Source organism: Triturus cristatus, chromosome 7 (genome assembly GCF_964204655.1).
Source record: "Triturus cristatus chromosome 7, aTriCri1.1, whole genome shotgun sequence".
Classification (NCBI taxonomy): domain Eukaryota; kingdom Metazoa; phylum Chordata; class Amphibia; order Caudata; family Salamandridae; genus Triturus; species Triturus cristatus.
The window spans coordinates 263,645,481-263,663,786 of record NC_140590.1 but is presented as its reverse complement, the minus strand read 5'-3'; the positions used below and the strand labels follow the sequence as shown (position 1 = coordinate 263,663,786).

Below are 18,306 nucleotides of genomic sequence, written 5' to 3'. Positions count from 1 at the left end.
TTGGTGCGCCGATCGCTGTGCCCCTGGCGACTCCACGTCTTGCAACCAAGTACACTCCCCGCCATTCCCCGCATCTCCACCTGCGGTCATCAAGGGCAGGTTACAGCGGGCGGGGAAGGGGTGGAGACCATCAAAGCAGCACGGCCTCAAAACTGTTTGCTGCAGGGATTACGGGCCGAGATCCGGCAGCCCGATCGAGTCTGTGAGGACGCCTCTGCGGTGCGGGGGGTAGGAAAAGCCCGCACTGGATCAGCACCCTTGTCCCTCAAGCCCCCGCGCATAGCAGCAGTGCGAGGTCAGCTAGGCTCAGCCACAACAGGAGCATACAGCGCCCCCGCCGAGAGCTGCGCCACAGTTCAGTGCCTGGTGGGCGGGGCCAATTCCCGGCTCAGCGTAGCTGTCGCTCCCCGGGATGATGGTAGCCTGCCAGGCAGCTCCAGAGGCGGGGCAGCTTGCGACGAATTCTCCCATCCACCGCGGCCTCGCACCTCAACGGAGCACCATGCCAACTCCCGGTGCATTCGTGGAAATCGGCAACCCCGGCGGATATCTGGTTTCGGAGATATGTGGCCAGAGAGGGAAGCCCGCGACAGAGCCCTACTCGGGCATATCCGACTCCATCACTGGCGTAGCCACGCCCCGTGGTGCTTATCCAATCATGCTGTAAGTGTTCTAGAGTCCGGCAGCTCTTGGGTTCAGGTGATGTAATCTGTGCTCTTCTCCTGTGGCTCACAACCGGCTACTCGGCTCCACAGCAACAACCCTCTTCTTCACCGCGGCCCACTTCTGGCAATGGGCGTCGCGAACAGTGCACTCCAGGAGATGGCAACAGCCCCCTATTTTCACTACAGCCTGTACCTGGAATTACAGGATTCGGGAACAGCTTACTCCAGGCTATTGCCCCTTCGAACCAACTCGGTGCACGGGCAACAGCCAGCTTATTACCACAGTGCCTTATTGGGGTGATGGCCCTTATCTTCACCATGGCCCCCACCTTGCAATGGCGGTCATGACAGCACCCATAAAGTGGCTGCCCCTGTGTGTTACAACACAGCATGGGCGATGCTCCATTTCTTGCTATAGCGCTCTATTAAGGTGACACCCCTTATGTTCACCACAGCTCCCACCAGGAAATGGGGGGGTCACAAACAGTAGCGCTTGGGCAGACATCCTAATCAGTGCAACAATCCTCAATATGGACCCATAATCTCACCCTCTGCTTCAGGTATCCAGTCAACGGGATCCCTACTGGACCTTACTCTCTCCAGGTGCTCTCCTCCTCCTAATGTTGTCATCTGGTCTTGTCAGGCAGACGTTGGTGCTCCAGGGCGAAGGGTCTTCAATTTCCTGGGCAGTGTGCCCTCACCCAGCTGGGAAACTGGCAGACCTAAGTCCCCAGTTCTGGTCACAACAGGCAGAAGTCATGCTGTGATTCTCCACGCTGATGTACAGCTCCAGTTTGACAATTTTGGAAAGCTCAAGCTCCCCTCATTATAATCATTTTCTAGACACAGGTGTGATTTAGTGTCTGAGTCTTTCAAGTTTGTGATGTGGGGGTTGCTTCTGCTTCCTTTGAATTGCCCACTCATGTGTTCTGTCCTTTGTCCAGGAAGCAGTCAGTCACAGCAGGAGCGACTTCAAACTTGATAACCCCTCCACAGGTCATGGGAGTGACTAAAGGACAACACCTGGATGTTAGCCTCACTGATATATAAAAAAAATGTTGTAGACTTGTAAAGCGCACAGCTGCCCCAGCAACGGGGCGTCCCAGCGCTGTAGACCGCTGGGGAACCCGTCCTGGCTATCCCTGTGAGATGGTCCCTTTCTGGGTATCTCCAAGGTGAAACCAGGCATCCCCGGCGTCTGTGGGGGGCCGTTGTAGAGATAAGGCAAGCTTAATGCCCAGAGTTGCCGAGTGTGTTCCTGGTTAGAGTAGGTACCGAGGCGAGAATTATCGAATCCATTTTGACCCTGGTCCACGACCCTGCCGCGTCGGGAATTGAACCCTGGTCCCTGGCCGATTCTCTGCTTACGGGTCTGCCACCTCTAACTAGTGAGCCACACCTCTCTACGCCTCTCTATGCCTATCAAAAAGTTACCACGGCCCCCAGCCCTGTTCTTCATGATTCCCAGATCAGCCCATCTCCTCCTTGAGATGTGTCCAGGCCCCACTGACCAGTGACTTTTACAGAATCAAAGAACTATTTTGAAGTGCAAAAGAGCCTGGCTCAGCCTTCCTCTGCTGTGACATTCACATGACTAGATAGAGGAGACACAGCCTCATCCTCCTGGACTCTGTACAGCATTTGACACGGTCTTCCACCCCATACTCATCCAGTGCCTGTATGAAATCTGAATCCAAGGATATGCACTCCAATAGATCTGCTCCTTCCTGACTGGAATGATGCAATCAGTCAGTCTGGCACCGTGCACCTTATACACCTGTGACCTCATATGAGGAGTTCCACAATGATCCTACTTGAGCCTGACCCTCTTCAGTACATATATGATCCCTCTAGTCAGCATCATACTCTCTCACAACATCAACGTCCTCTTCTATGCCGATGACACGCAACTAATATCCTCCCTCAGGGGTAAGATGCCCAGTACTCTGATCAAGATCAATGCCCGCATGACTGAAATCGTAGACTGGTTGAAGACCAACTGTCTGAAGCTGAACACTTAACGTGTTTACGTGCATGCGACCACTGACTAGTGCCTCCTATGTAACTTGGTCCTGAAAAAATAGCACGCATATTTGGTTGAAACATGTCGACCTAACACTAGGATGTGAGTGGCCATTATTATATCATTTCACGTCCACCATCACTGTTTTTCTCTTTTTTGGGACCCCTCCCGAGAGTGTCTATGTAGCAAAGCGTGCCGGTGAACCCTCCGCCTACAAAAGTAGTGGTACCAGGACCAAAGTGCGTTGGTTGCCAGTTTTGAGTAATGTTGTGTGTGTCATACCCATGTAACATGAAACTAAACACATTAAAACAACCCCACCCACCCCACCCTGCACTTCAAAAAGCCCTCAAAGCATCATTACGGCTAAGGATCCTTACGGAGAGACATACTGCACATGTTCCCAACCCTTCAAAGAGAACAAACAACCCCCTACCTGCATGGCGGATTCAATCCCCCGCCTCCCCAACATTGCAGAGTGCTTTTCACCCACCCCTTAAACTAATAGGTGCGTGTAACCGACCAGGCACCCGCTCCGTACATAAAGGCTGATGATTAAACATTAGAGCGAAAATAAGAAGACAGTTGCTTTACAATTGAAACAGTTCCATACCCGCTGCCTTGTGGCAGGGTCAGTCACAGAAAAAGACCCTACCGCACCCAATCCGACGGGTCAATGAGCAGGGTTCGGCACACAAATAGATTAATATACGGAGCAGTTATCCAACGCCGCCTATCACCGCCAAGTGTCCGCCCGACGGGATGCCTCCTTCTGGGTCGTTCTAGACTCGTCCCTTGCCAGGATTGTGGGTGCGATCATTGTTCTGTCCCGCCATGTGCCAGCCGTCCAGCCAATCCCACGCCTCCACCGGGGTAGCGAAGAACCAGGCCTTCCCATCCGACTCCACCCTCAGCTTGGCTGGAAAAAGCATGGCGTATTTGATATTTTTGTCTCAGAGCACATGTTTGACTTCCAGGAAATTGCCCCGCTGTCGTTGCACCTTGAGGGTGAAACCCGGAAAGAATGTTACAGTACTATTCTGGAATGCTAGTGGGGGCGCAACTCGAGCAGACTGTAGGATAATGTCTCTGTCCTTACAATTAAAGATCCTGGCAGCTATTGGTCGCGGGGGGACTCCAGGCCTTGGTCTTCCCCCCCGGGACTCGGTGTCCCCTCTCGACGGAGAAGAAAGCAGATAACCTCGCTGGTTCCAGGTAATTAGTGACAAGGTCCTGAACCAACAAGTGCGCCGCTGGCTCTTCTGCTTTTTCCGGGACCCCCAGGATACGAACGTTGTTGCACCAGGAGCGCCCTTCGTAGTCGTCCAGTTGCGCCTCCAGTTTTGTGGTCAGAGTATGGAGTTCATCCACTCTTCGCTGCAGGTCTGAAGTGTCGATGACCAGCATGCTCGCATTGATCTCTACGTCCTTCAGTCTAGTATTCATGGAGCGCATGTCTGCTCTGATGAGGAATACTTATGAGAACACGGAGTCAATCCTCGACTCCAACGACCTGCGGACCGTAGTTATAGCCATAAGGATGTCTTGCAGCGTTGGTTCTTTCGCCCCTTCTTCCGATTGCTGCAGCTCGGACTGAGCATCACCCCCCCACCCCCCCTTTGGGCTGCGCTGGAGCCCTTATCACAGGTGAACTTTTCAAGCTTGGCCTGCATTGCGGCCTCGGAGTTGCGTTCCCCGGCCATGGCCAGGCCACAATAGGCAGGTATCTAGCAGGGAGGCAAGCGGCATTGAGGCGAGTTTCACCTTCCTTGCTTCGCAGCGCCGCTCTGCGGGGGCCCTCCCTCCCGGCAGACTACAATACAGCAGTCCAACCGTCACTGCGCCAGGTGGTAAATGCACCACGGAGCACAGGTCATACAGGCCGTGAGACTCGTTCGCAATCAGGCAGCACGGCCCCCAGTGGACGCCAATCACGGTTACCCCTCCATGTGCAGTTTTCCTCACTGCAGTTCTGGGAGCTGACCTACTCCCCATGTCTTGTCTGGGCAGCGCCACCTGGGCAGGAGGATTATAGTGGCGGCGTCCTTGGGGGGGAAATGCTATTAATCCAGCTGGACCACAAGGCATGGAACATGTCGACCACGGTTATATGTTAGGCTACCTTGGTCCATTGAGCCCTTATGATTACCTCCTTTATATTGTTTTTATCCCTGCCAAGGGAACCATCATATTAAAATAATATGGTATCCCTTAGACATCTGTCTGATAAAGAGCCCTCTCGCATCGCCCGTAGGTCATTGCAGTGCCGGCCCGACGAGGAGCACGCCTTATGATCCATTTAGTAAGGGCACTAAGAAATAATCACAAGGATTTCCTGGGGTTATCCTCTTCCAGCCTAGCTCCCCTTTCTCCTTTTCTCTAGCAATAGGATGTCCTTGATTTACAAATTTTTTAAGTGAACAATACTGCCCTGCAAAGCTCCTCGTGTTGTTGGTTCTAGAATTCGTGGGACCAATTACATTTTCTTGACACTGGCTATTTCAATCTTAGTACAAACACACACCATAACTATGTACTACAGCAATAAACAAGAAGAGACAAGATTAAGGACCCTGATGATGAGGCTCAGGCTCATCACAAGGAACGTCCACAATCTAACATTCTAGTTTTCTGTAATACAAGATGAGTAAGGAGATGCGCCAAGGAGAGGTATCGCAGCATTATTGGCCAAGTCATCTTTGAATGGGAAAACTCTTCACATCCTTTTCTCCTTTTCCGTGGATGCATTTTTAATGAACTGGTGTGAAAAAATTGCTGTTTTTCTACTGATTTCCTTGACCCCAAAAGGGATCATCAAACTGAAACAGGCATAGTGAAATCATAACTAGTGGTTTACAAATCTGCTGATTTATATTAGCGTGGGCCCCTCCAAAATAGCTCATCCACCACAATGCTTGCTTTTCATTGAAATGTTGAATTTTGGCCAGAATGTCACTGTCAGAGGACAATTGGTTATAATTTTGTTAAGATCTGGAGACAATTCTCATTTATTGGGTGTTAGACGCATTCTTACTAACGCAGTCTCGCAGCTGGTCTGTCTCATCCACTTGATATAATTGATGCAATTTCATTTGTGTAAATCATAATCCTTCTGAATTTAAACAACTTTGGTGCATAACTCTCACATTTCACAGCAGCGGACTTGTACTTTGAGATGCTCTTTGCAGTAAAGTTTTTCTCTTAGAGGCTGCACCTCCTTCTCTACCTTTTCAAGGAGCTAAAAACCTGGTTATTTTAGGTCACTTTCGAGGCTATGGAACCTGTTCCGAAGCGCTGTGAAACCCTATGCACTATAAAAGAACTCAATACTAATAATAATACAGTTTAGTACATTACAGAGAAAAGTAGCATCTTGAGAGGCAGTCAGTGTCTTCGCATGCCATCCGACCTGGTTGCTTCCAACCTCTTCATTCCCCACTCTGCTTCTCCGCCCTATCCATTTATGGCAGACATCAAGTGCCCTGTTTAAAAATGACAAGTGGCTGATTTTTGCTGAAGACCTGGCTTTTCAATTTGTCTTCTTGTGGGACCATCGTGACTGCCTGTACTCTCGCGCAGCCTCACCACATGCCTACTCAGCGCCTGGATACCCTCACGGGAGACAAGCGGGGCTCTACAAAGCCACCTTACATTACATTTGTCCAGTGTCGCTTATCGTTTTAGTCATTTGTTACTCTTTTAGGCTTTTTTTTAGAGTTTGCTTCATGAAGAATACTATCAGAGAGTGCCATGCTAGTTGTGTTAGTGGGAAGGGTAGGATTTAGTAAATAGTGGCTGTGGTTACTGCCTGCTTCTTATGTAGACAGAGTTGTTGGTTATTAAATAAACTCGAAATTGGGGCACTGAAGATACCAAAACAGATAAAAGGTTAAAAGCAAGGAGTGTTTCTGACTAGTGCAAGCTATCCAACAGGAAACAAATGATGGAAAGCATTGAATTATTTATTATTCAAGGAGATCTTTTATGTCCTTTTAAATAAATATTTTTAGTAATTATTTGAATTTTAAAAAGTTATGTATGTGGTCTGTTGTATGACTTCATGCTGATGGTAGTGTGTTCATTCCAGAAAGAGACAAGTGAACAATGCTGTCTAATAATTTAAATCTGCAGCATCCGGTTTTATTTTAAAAAGTATGTTTAATAATGAAAACAGTATGAAAAATGACAACAAATCTATCCCAAAGGTAAGTATGGGTGAGAAACCTGAAACAAGAGTATTATTTGATGTCATAAACCTATTTTGGGCCGCATTATAAGTACAATGAAGCAGTATTTCCAAAGGGGATACTGTTCCCCCACACTTTTTCAGTGTTTCTGGATCTAAAATCACCAGGTCCAGAAACACCAGATAAGTATCTGCGGACCAGAGTGCTGCTTGAGAGGAGCTGCAGGCATTGGCATAGACCAGCCTTCCCTACCCCCTGCACCACCGGAAGGGGAGTAGAAAATGCTGCGCACCCCCCAAGCCTCTCCCGCCTGCTACCATCACCCCCTAACCCTCAGTATTCCCCGAACACATTTCTCACCTGCTTTGAGGAGCTGGTAAATGGAATTGTTGGACATGGAATCAGGTTTGAGGTGTGGACTTGAACCTGGTAATGCCAGGTCCACATGCTTTCCCATTCGCAAGTGAATAACGCGTAATGCCAATCATTTGGTCTTAGGCTACAGGCAGAATTGAAGATCTTGGCCCCCTGTTAACCCAGCTCCTCGTAATGTAGAACATGTAATGATTTCAATTTTTGCCTGCACAGGAATGTCTGGACGCATTCACACATGCTGCGGAGAGTAACTTCGGCTGCCTAATGGCTGCAGGAAGGGTGGTGGTGGCGACGGAGAAATGGTGGCGGCTAGCAGCCCAGGAGGTGATGCTGTTGGCATGGCTGGTGGCTTCATTAGCTCTCCACTCATCTCGCGACTATCCAGTTTACCTACCACATGGCAGCCCAACGGTAAGGTTGCAAAGCCAAGGTACGGCTCTAGAGCTGTATGCATGCTTTAATGAGGGTGTAAATCGTGGCCTCTGTAAGAATGGGGGACTGAAATGTGGTCTAGTGGACTATATTGGAACCTAAAGAAGACCTGTTTCTAATCCCATCTTTTGTACATCTATGATTCTAGTAAGATTACATTCTTTATACTTCACATTGTAAATATGTGTAGTTTAAGCATGTATTATATGCACAGTCTGCCCTCTAGAACTGCCCCACTTACCTTTTTATCCCCTCCTCCCTATGATGTCCTACTTTCTCTGTTTATTGCCATAAGAATCCTGAATTTGATGCTTTTCTAAGTAAAGCGCCTCCTGTTGGAGTAATCCATAATAATAATGTTCTCTGTGAAGTGCTCAGCTGCTCCATTTTGCTTTGTCCGTGCTGAATCCAATAACGAAAATTTAAATAATGATTGCTAAATTACATTTTGAATTCATGAGTTGAGCTGTGATACTGTGCTCATTATAAGCTCATTAGTATGTGGGCTGGCGAGCACAGACCATGTCTGGTCTGTACCACAGTGACTTCAACCACTGGACAGCTTCAGGATTACGTTACCAGGCGGTCATGTTGATCGATATCCAGTTGTAATGATGCACCTTTGAAGACCCAACATTCAAAGGAAACTTACTGCTGTAGTGTTTTGACCTCAGACCTCAGAGGGGGTAGCTGTCTACTTCATATTCCATTCTCTCCTTGTGTCTTCCTCTCCCAAACCCTTGTTATCCTGTATCTTTGTGATTCTTGTCCCTCTGACCAGGTTCCTGTCCTGTCAATGTCTCTTCCCCTGCCCAGGTCGCTGTGAGCGTGTCCTTTGCCTATCCCTTGTTTACATGTACCTGACCCGATCTTCTTTCCCCCTTCTGTCTCCCTGATCCCTTTCCCAGACTTTCGCTTTCCATCCAGTCCTGTTAAACCTGTCTGTTTTGTTGCTGAATCTGCCTTTCCTTCTCCCTGCCCCAGAATCCCCTTTTAGTTCGTCTCTGCTCTGCTAGTCCTGTCATCTCTGCCACTGTACCCTCATTATCTGAAAGAAACAGTTAGCTATAGATTCCTTACCTTAGAATTACCCCCAGGCGTCAGACTGGATCCGGACAGTTTTTCGTCAGCAGTACCCCTGCGTGTCAGAAGGTGGCGTCGGTGGACTCTGCGTTCGTCATCGTGGTCGCCGGGATGACGTTGCGGTAGCTACTTAGACGCCGCCTCGCGCGCTGATGTCAGTTCTTTCTTTTTCTGCGCCAGCAAGCGCAGATCCGGAAAGAGCAGTACTCCCAGTAAATTTTTGACTGAACTTTTTTCGACTTTTGGCAACTTCATTGTTGTTGAGTCCATCGACTCCTGGTGCACGAGGAATGCCCGGCTTTAAGGCTTGTGGTTCCTGTAACAGACTCATGTCGGTGACGGATCCGCACCATGTGTGCCTCTACTGCCTGGAGCGCGACCAGGACCCCAGGTCGTGCTCTGACTGCCGGACCATGGCCCCGAAGTCTTTGCAGTAGCGGTCCCGAAAACTACTCGAGGCCCGGCAGTCGACTCTATGTTGCTCGAGGTCCTGGTCGCAGAGGAGGTCGAGGGACTGGTTACGGAACCAACACCATTCTTTGTCGAAGTCTTCGCACTCGGGGTCAGGTAAGTCGGAGCACAAAAAGAAGTTGAAGAAGCATTGTCGATCTTCGACTTCTCACCGTCCGTCGGCCAATACGACGAGGAATGCGGATGGTGCCCCTCCCGTGGCTCGCCTTGTGGAACCTGCTGGGTCGACTTCAGGTCTCCATCCTTTTTTGGGACCCGGTGCAACCCCTGCCCGGCTTCGGAGTTTCTACGAAGCGATGCATGCCATCTTTGGGCAGCCTGACTCCGCCGGCGCACCTTTGGGCCCCGTGGACTCGGCTGGGGGCCCTGGGCCTTCGGCATCTGCAGCTTCGGCCTCGGCCTGGCAGTGTCCCCTTGGATCTAGGCCTGGATCCGGATCGACAGCGGTCGACCTTCTTACGCCTCCCCCGGCGCCGATTCCACCGGCACCACATCTGCCACTGGCGTCGGCTGTTTCCCCAGCCGACATCGACCCTGGCCTCCACCTCGAGGTAGACACGGAGTCAGACCGGCGTCGACCAACGCCGGATCCGACGCCGACAGGTACTTTTGTGCCCCAGTTCTACCCTGGCTCTTTGAGCAGCCAGAGGAGGTGAGGAGGACTTTGAGGGGTCTGGGGACCCTTTAACAGACCAGTTGGTGTATGAGCAGGACTGGAGAGAGGAATTGGGGGAAGCCAGTGGTTTGGATACCTCACCAGACCATGGCATGTTGTCTCCTCCTACCGTGGCTACGGAGGAGACAGCGTCATACGCAATGGTGTTGCGTAGAGCGGCCTAGGCTCTCCATCTCGAGCTACCTACGGTGGCAGTCAGGACTAACCTCCTGACAGAGGTGCTTCAACCGACAGCGAGCTCTTTGGAGCCCCTGCTGCAGTTTAATGAAGCCCTCACGGACATCCTTTTGGGCACCTGGTCCAGGCCCAACACAGGGGCTCCTGTGGACAGGATGATTTCCCGACGCCACCGCCTGGCCCCGGGCTACCCCACTTTCCTCTCCCAATACCCCACCCCTGAGAGCTTGTTAGTCCAAGCCTCCACGTCCAAGGGCGCATTCCCTACCGCTCCCCTGGACAGGGAATCCCTAAAGGTGGATCATCTTGAGAAGATGATGTTTTCTTCCTCTAGCTTGGGACTGCGGTCGGTAAACACCCATTACACCCACTCCGTGTGAGACACGGTTGCACAAGTGCTGCCTCAGTGCCTGGAGGAGGCCTGGGCCGTGCTCTCTCGAGCGGTTGCCGAAGGGAGAGACGCAGCGAAGTTTACCATCCGCTGTGGGCTGGATACCGCTGACGCACTTGGCAGGAAGATTTCCACGTCAGTAGCCCTTCGACGCTATGCCTGGTTGCGTTCAACTGGTTTTTCCGGGGATGTCTAATCCACTGCTATGGACATGCCCTTTGAGGGCCGTCGCCTTTTAGGCAACAAGGTGAACAACGCGCTAGAGCACTTTAAGGACTCTCTGGCTACGGCCAGGTCCTTGGGCCTCTCCACCATCCACCCTGCGCAGTCTGCCTTTCGCCCCTTTCGTTTCTCCGGAATGGGTGCCCCGCTATGTCCCGCCAAGAGCCACAGGCTGGCGCAAGCTGTTCAGCCCCGGCGCGGCCGGGGAAATGGGAACCACCGCTGTGGTTTTTGGGGCCATTGGGCGGGCCAGTCCACCACAGCCCCCTCTGCTGCAGCCACCAAACCCCCCCTAGTACGACCATTTTGGGCCACAAAACGCCAGTGGGCGGCAGGATCTGCCATCACCTCCCCCACCGACGCAACATCACGTTGGACAGGTTGGTTTTGCAAATAGTCCAAAGGGGCTACTCCCTCCCCTTCGAGACAACCCCTCCATCCATGCCACCTCAGAACCTTCACATGTCGGATGATCACTTGGCCCTTCAACAGGAAGTTTTGGCACTCTTGGCCAAGGGAGCCATTGAGTGCGTTCCTGCCCCAGAAGTAGGTCGTGGTTGCTACTCCCACTACTTTCTCGTGCCCAAGTAGGACAAATGCCTGTGTCCTATCTTGGATCTCAGGAACGTCAACCGCTGCCTCCGGAAGGAGAAGTTCAAAATGTTGATGCTCGCTCAGGTCTTACCTGCCCTCGACCCTGGAGACTGTGCCGACCCACAGGCGTTCCCTACGGTATACGGTAGGCCATGAGCATTTTCAGTTTACCGTGCTCCCTTTTGGCCTTACCAGCGCCCCTCGGGTGTTCACGAAAGTGATGGCGGTGGTCGCAGCTCGCCCCAGGCTGTCTTCTCAGACCTCCAGACTACAGCTGACCTCCTGCATTCGCTGGGGTTCTCCATCAACGTGCCGAAGTCACACCTGACCCCCTCTCAGAAGGTCCTCTTCATCGGAGCGGTTCTGGACACGACGCAGTTTCGGGTTTATCCTCCCAAACAGCGAGTCTGTGATATTCGGGGCTAGGATTCCAATCTTTCAGCCTCTATCCCGGGTTTCGGTCAGGATGACCCTCAGCCTGCTGGGTCTGATGTCCTCCTGCATCCTGCTGATAGATCATGCCCGATGGCATATGCGGGCTCTACAGTGGGACCTGAAGTTCCAGTGGGCGCTGCATCAGAGAAATCTGTCCGATTGCATCCAGATCCCGGAGGGCACTGCGCAACAACTTCAGTGGTGGCTCACAAACCAAGATTGGGTCAGAAGCAGATCCCTCTCCTTTCCCCAACCAGATCACGCGGTGGTGACGGACGCATCACTTCTCGGATGGGGTGGCCACATGGGGGAGGCGGAGATCAGAGGCATCTGGTCTCCGGCGGAGTCCGGGCTCCACATCAACCTGTTGGAGCTTCGGGCGATTCGTCTTGCACTCAAGGCATTCCTTCCCTCTGTCTGGGGAAGAATAGTTCAGGTGTTCACGGACAACACCCTGGCCATGTGGTACTGCAACAAACAGGGCGGGGTGGGGTCGTGGACCCTATGTCAGGAGGCCCTCTGCCTCTGGACATGGCTGAAACATCAGGGCATATCCCTGGTGGTTCAACAACTGGCAGGTTCTCTGAACGCCAGGGCGGATGAACTCAGCTGCAGGTGCATGATGGATCATGAAGGGCGTCTACACTCGGAGGTGGTGCAAGTTCTCTTTCAGCAGTGGGGAGAGCCTTGGTTAGATCTATTCGCCAACGAAGAGAACGTGCAATGTCAGCAGTTCTGCACGTTGGAATTTCCAAGGCGGCACTCGCTAGGCGACGCTTTTAGTCGTGAGTGGAGTTGTGGTCTTCTATACACCTTTCCGCCTATACCACTTCTGCCCAGAGTGCTGAAGAAGATCAAGCGCGACCGGGCCCAAGTCATTCTTGTGGCTCCAGATTGGGCACGAAGAGTCTGGTATCCCGAGCTGCTCAACTTGGCCTTCGATCCTCCGATCAGACTGCCTCTTCTGGAGGATCTTGTGTCGCAGCAGTAGGGGACGGTACTCCACCGAACCTGTCCAGCCTCCACCTCCTTGCGTGGAGATTGCATGGCCGCAGTTGACTTCGGTTGACATGCCTCCCGAAGTTTGCGATGTTCTCTTGGCAGCCAGGCGTGCCTCCACTAAGACAGTATATGCCTGCAGATGGAACACATTTGTAGCATGGTGCGCAGCAAAGGCTGTGGATCCTCTTTCGGCCCCTCTTTCTGAGGTTCTCTTGTTCCTCCTTTCTTTGGCCCAGCAGGGTTCTGCTCTGGGCACTCTATAGGGCTACCTCTCGGCCATTTCAGCCTTCCTTAGGCTTCCTGATCAGCCTTCTCTTTTCAAGTCCCCTGTTGTAAATATGTTCCTTAAGGGCATTACTCATCTTTTTCCTCCTGTTCCCTTCATAATGCTGCAGTGGGACTTGAACTTGGTTCTTACCTACCTCATGTGCGCTCCCTTTAAGCCGCTACATAACTGTCCTCTCAGACTTCTCACTTTGAACACTGCCTTTCTGGTGGCCATCACCTCTATGCCAGTCGCGGCTCCTGGAGGGAGTGCTGCAGCGCGCGCAATGTAATTCGTTTTATTTATTTATTTATTTATTTATGTACTTAACTTTGGTCGGCCATATGCTGGAGTTTACTACTCCCCCCCCCCCCCCTCCCCCGCATTGCCCCACCGCCCGCAGCACTCCCTCCAGGAGCCGCGACTGCTCTGCATGCAGGGTGAGTGAGCTACAAGCTCTTTCTTCAAAGCCTCCCTTCCTGGCTCTCCATCCGGACAAGGTGGTCCTGAGAACTAGACCTTCCTTTCTTCCCAAAGTGGTTACTTCTTTCCACATTGGCCAAACCATCACTTTGCCCACCGTCTTTCCGCCTCCGCATCCTTCAAAAGAGGAAGAGAGGCTCCACCGTCTGGATCAACAACGTGCACTTTCCTTATACTTGGATCGCATCAAACAATTCCGGGTGGATGACCAGCTCTTTGTTGGTTACGAGGTTGGGCCGTGCACAAACGACACATCTCCAGGTGGGTCGTTCTGTGCATCAAAGCCTGCTACTCTTTGGCAAAGAATGATCCTCCATTGGGACTGCGCGCACATTCCACCAGGGCGACAGCGGCTACTACTGCTTTGGGACGAGGAGTCCCCCTGAATGACATCTGTCAGGCAGCTACGTGGGCATCGCTGCACACGTTCACCAAACACTACTGCCTAGACAGCCAAGTCCGGAGAGACGACTTCTTTGGCCGTTCTGTTCTCCGGGATTTTCTGGTGTGGACTTGGTTCGCAGACCCACTTCCGGGGTTGGTATTGCTGGAGTATCTATTCTAAGGTAAGGAATCTATAACTAACTGTTTCTTTCAGATGAACAAGTTACTTACCTTCGGTAACGATATATCTGTAAGAAACATAGGTTAGTTATAGATTCCGTACCGCCCCACCCATCCTCTCCATTCTGCGAGCTGACTTTTAGGGTTAAGGTTATCCTTTCAGGGCCCTAGTTTTGTGCACCAGTAGTCCGTGTCTTGCATGGCTCTGGGCTTCTGGCGTGGAAAGTCATGTACAGAACTGACGTCAGCGTGCGAGGGCGGCGTCTAAGTAGCTACCGCTACGTCATCCCGGCGACCACGACGCCGACGACGAACGAGGAGTTGACCGACTCCACCTTCCGATGCGCAAGGGTACTGCTGACGAAAAACTTTACGGACCCAGTCTGACACCTGCGCTTAATTCTATGGTAAGGAAAATATAACTAACCTATGTTTCTTATAGCTATATCGTTACCGAAAGTAAGTAACTTGTTCCTCTATGGTCTTTATTACCTCGGCCTTGACTCTCTGTCTAGATGTCTATGTTCCAGTGGGAGTTAGTCCTTGTTTCTCTTTTGCATGTACCAGTGCATGCTGGTCAGTCATTGTGTCGAAGGAAACCGCATATGGTGTGCGGGCAGTGGAAGGCCTGGTTCAAGGCCATAGATAACAATGCAAAAAGGTAGTCTGTGGTTATGAAGGCGGACACTGCAGCTAATGCGTAATTGAGGATGAAGTGTGGAAGTGGTGTTTTTCTGCTGGAGGGTTGAGTGGGCAGGAGGTTGTGTGGACTGTTGATGCCTGTGTGTGTACTGCAGGTTTGTGGTTTATGGGGAAGAGTGTGGAAACAGGTATGTGGTCTCTATACAATGCCTACATATCACCACTCCCTCCTTTTAAAACAGAGATTAGTATCTAAATCCGGTGTCCGCCAGCCAGTATAGCCTTCACACACGCAAAGCATTATCATGTTGATAAAAATGAAAAGCTGTTAATTCTAAATTTTATGATGAATCTGATCAATTCAGGGCGTGGTAAACATGTAGAGAAGGATTTTAAAGGGAGGTAGGTTTGTGATTCAATGAGATACTGTAAATTTGACTATGGAGACGTGATGGGTAATGACACAACTAGGACCAGCTTTTAATATATAATTGGTATACATTTATGTTGGTAAAGAGTTTCTGTAACAACAGAGATCACATTTTTATAATCCTTTTATTTATTGATTTATATTAAACAAGGATCAAATATACATTAGTAGAATACAAGCAGTATTTCAGTTCTTTTTCTTTTCAACTGTATATGTTTCACAATAGCGAAAATTCTGGGAAAATGTAGGGTGAGGCTTAGTCCAAACACATACTTAACTATTCGAACAAGAACCTGGCATGCTAGAACCAGGGCCAGTCTATCAGTATGTATTACAGGCGCAGGATTAAAACCTACCTGCCAATAGGGGCATCAGCATTTGTCGACATAGCATTAAATATTATTAGTTCAGGTCCTGTTCCTAAAAAAATGATTTGTTTGTGGATTGCGTTTCTAAATGTATCATACCAAGGTGCATCTTTTTAGCTATTATTTTCTTCAAATGCTTGTGGTACTTTGCTTCTAATTCCGTTTTGTGGGTAAACGGGTTTACTAATGAGCCACTCATAATAAGGCCCTTAAAATGTTCTCTTTCCTAAATGTCAGTTAGTTGCGCTGTGTAGCTGCACTATGTCCGCTACAATCTTAATGCTTATACCTTCGTTTTATTTATTTATTTTTATTTATTTATTTATTTGCAGAGTTTTATATAGCGCTGGCTAGACCCGGAGGTATCAGAGTGCTTTACATAAGGATCAGTGCGTTACAGGTCACAAAAATGACATCAGTTACAGGAGCCAAGAGTAAACATAGGAGAAAAACAATGATTACACAATAACAAGAGATATTAACGCATAGCATAGCCAAGACACATGTCATGTGGAATTGAAGGTAGAGGGAATGGTAAGTGGGATAAGGAATGCAGATAGTGTCAGGCAGACCGGCAAGGGGGAAAGTACTTCAGAGGGACAAAGCAGTCAAAGTGAGAGACAAGACAAACCGGCTGGGGACCAACGATCAAAAACACGCATGGATGGCAAAGGGGAGGATCACGGAGGGAGGAGGCGGGGAAGGGAAAAGAAACACAACGGGGAGACGAGGAAAAAGCTATGTCCGATGTCCGGCTGGGTAGGTGACGGCTAAGGGGGTGAACCAGAGCCAAACTCCTCTATAGCTGCCTAAACAGCTCCACCGGGCATCGGCCATGTTGCTCGGTCTCCGCGGTCACAAGTACATTCATGGTTTACGCCCGGGGGGGCATCGTCATAGTTCCATCGGCAGCACCAGTCCCGGAGTTGCCGGGAAACCCTGAGCGTAGTGCAAACATCAAAGCATCTCCCGATTGCAGAAGTGCCAACTGAAGTTCCATCCGGAAGTGTTGTGCCCTTGCCTCTACCTTGCGGAGAGGTTGTTTTAGGTCTTGCGTATTAGTTTCAAGGTCCATAGTACAAGTACCCACATAGTCTACATCTTGTTGGAGGGATGTAAGTTTGCTTTGGAGGTCCGCATGCAGATTTTCCTGTGATTTGTTCATGTCTGTCTTAAAATCTTCCCACAGTTCGCATTTAATGTCCCTTAAGGACCTCAGGAGATCTTCCCTGGTAAGCGCCATATTGTTGTCTGATCTTCCCACGGGGGCTACTCCCCTCGAATCAGGTGGCGTAAAGTAGGTCGAGACTCTGTTTAATTTATTTTTGTTTGGGGGGGGGGAGGCATAAAGTTTGGAAGGGAGCTACAACCGCATATAGCAATAGTAGATACGAAGATCTTGCACTTCACTCGGGTTGCTATCTTTTAGCAACGGAGCCAGCTGATCCTTAAACGGATCACTTCGCTATAGGCGCCATTACTTTGTGGTACAGCAGTGATTCCAGAAACATATAGGTGAAATCTAACAATGGAGTATGAGCATACCTATCCATGCAGCCAGTGCTTTAAATGGGCCGGTACTCACCGGTACTGAGTACCGGCACTTCCGAATTTTCTTGCCGTCAGTACCGGCACTTCTCTTTGGCCAGAAAGAGTACCGGTACCCTAATCAGTGGCAGGAAGGCGCAGGATAGACATCTGCTCCAGCTCAGGGCAGTCGCTGCTGAAGATTCCAGCAGCGCCCACTTGAATGTCCAAAGACTGCAGGGTGTTGAGAGGGCTTATATCACGCTGTGATTAACAGGACAGGGTCTAAACAGACCCTGCACTGTTGATCAGATGCGCAAAGACAATTCGTCTGAAAGGGATTTCGCCGCCCCCTCCCCCCCAACTCTCCATTAGGTGAGTGAAATGGGCTGGGACAGCCAGACAGTCATCCAGTCCCATTTAGTGTATTGCACTGGGCCTACTAAAGAGTGTGGCAGCGAAATACAATCCTCGACCTTCATCAAAGACGTTTTCCTTTTCATCTTTATGTTTAGCACAGGAGCTGCTTCCCTTTGTGTGCCCTGCAAAAACTAATGGCTGCATTTACAAGATAACCGGGACTGACCAGGGTACTGGGACAATGGGTGTGAATTGCGCCCTGCCCATAGGGCAATGCACAGCAGGGAATGTTGGAACACTCCAGGAATTAGCTCGCATGACAACTGTTGATGCATTTGGTTAGGGGAAAGACGAGACGAACATAGAAGGACGAGGGAATGAGAAATGTAAGGTGAGTTGACAGGTGAAGTTAGGATTTGCCGCTTTTTTCAGATAAAAATGCCAGATATTTTTTGGGGAGAGTGTTATATAGCGCAAACTTGTTTGCTGAGTTCTGAAATCATTAATGGACTTAAGTGCGAGTGTATGCTTATGTCTGTGTGCTTGCCTGCTTGAAAGAGGGAGAGTATCAGGACACGCTCAGGAGATATATTAAAGGGAATGTGTGGAATAATGTTGTGTACATGTCTGCTTGTCTCTTTCTGTGTGTGCGAGCTTGAGAATATACAGTATTATGCCAAACAACAATAAATAACAGTAGGGCATTAAGAAACAGCAAATATTACAAAACGAGGAAATGTTAACATCTCCAGTTTGGCTTTCATTTTGTGTAATGAGTTAACCGGTTTCGTTTACATAAACGCATTTCTTGTGTTTTGATATGTGCTGAAACTGATACAGAAGCCATTATGTATCCTCATATCTTGCCCTTAGCCCCGCCCCTAGCCCCGCCCACTTGACACACCTCGAGCTTATTTTAATGAGTACCTGCACT

At 50.1% G+C, this 18,306-nt stretch overlaps 1 protein-coding gene across 5 annotated transcripts in view; it reads left to right on the top strand.

Moving 5' to 3' along the window:
• Positions 1-18,306, top strand: part of FUZ (fuzzy planar cell polarity protein) — a 138,532-nt gene that overhangs the window by 55,583 nt on the left and 64,643 nt on the right. For all 5 annotated transcript variants that reach the window (XM_085616182.1, XM_085616185.1, XM_085616183.1 and 2 more), the window contains one exon: positions 7,464-7,661. In XM_085616182.1, the coding sequence (XP_085472308.1) occupies positions 7,464-7,661 (198 nt within the window). The remainder of the gene's footprint in view (positions 1-7,463; positions 7,662-18,306) is intronic.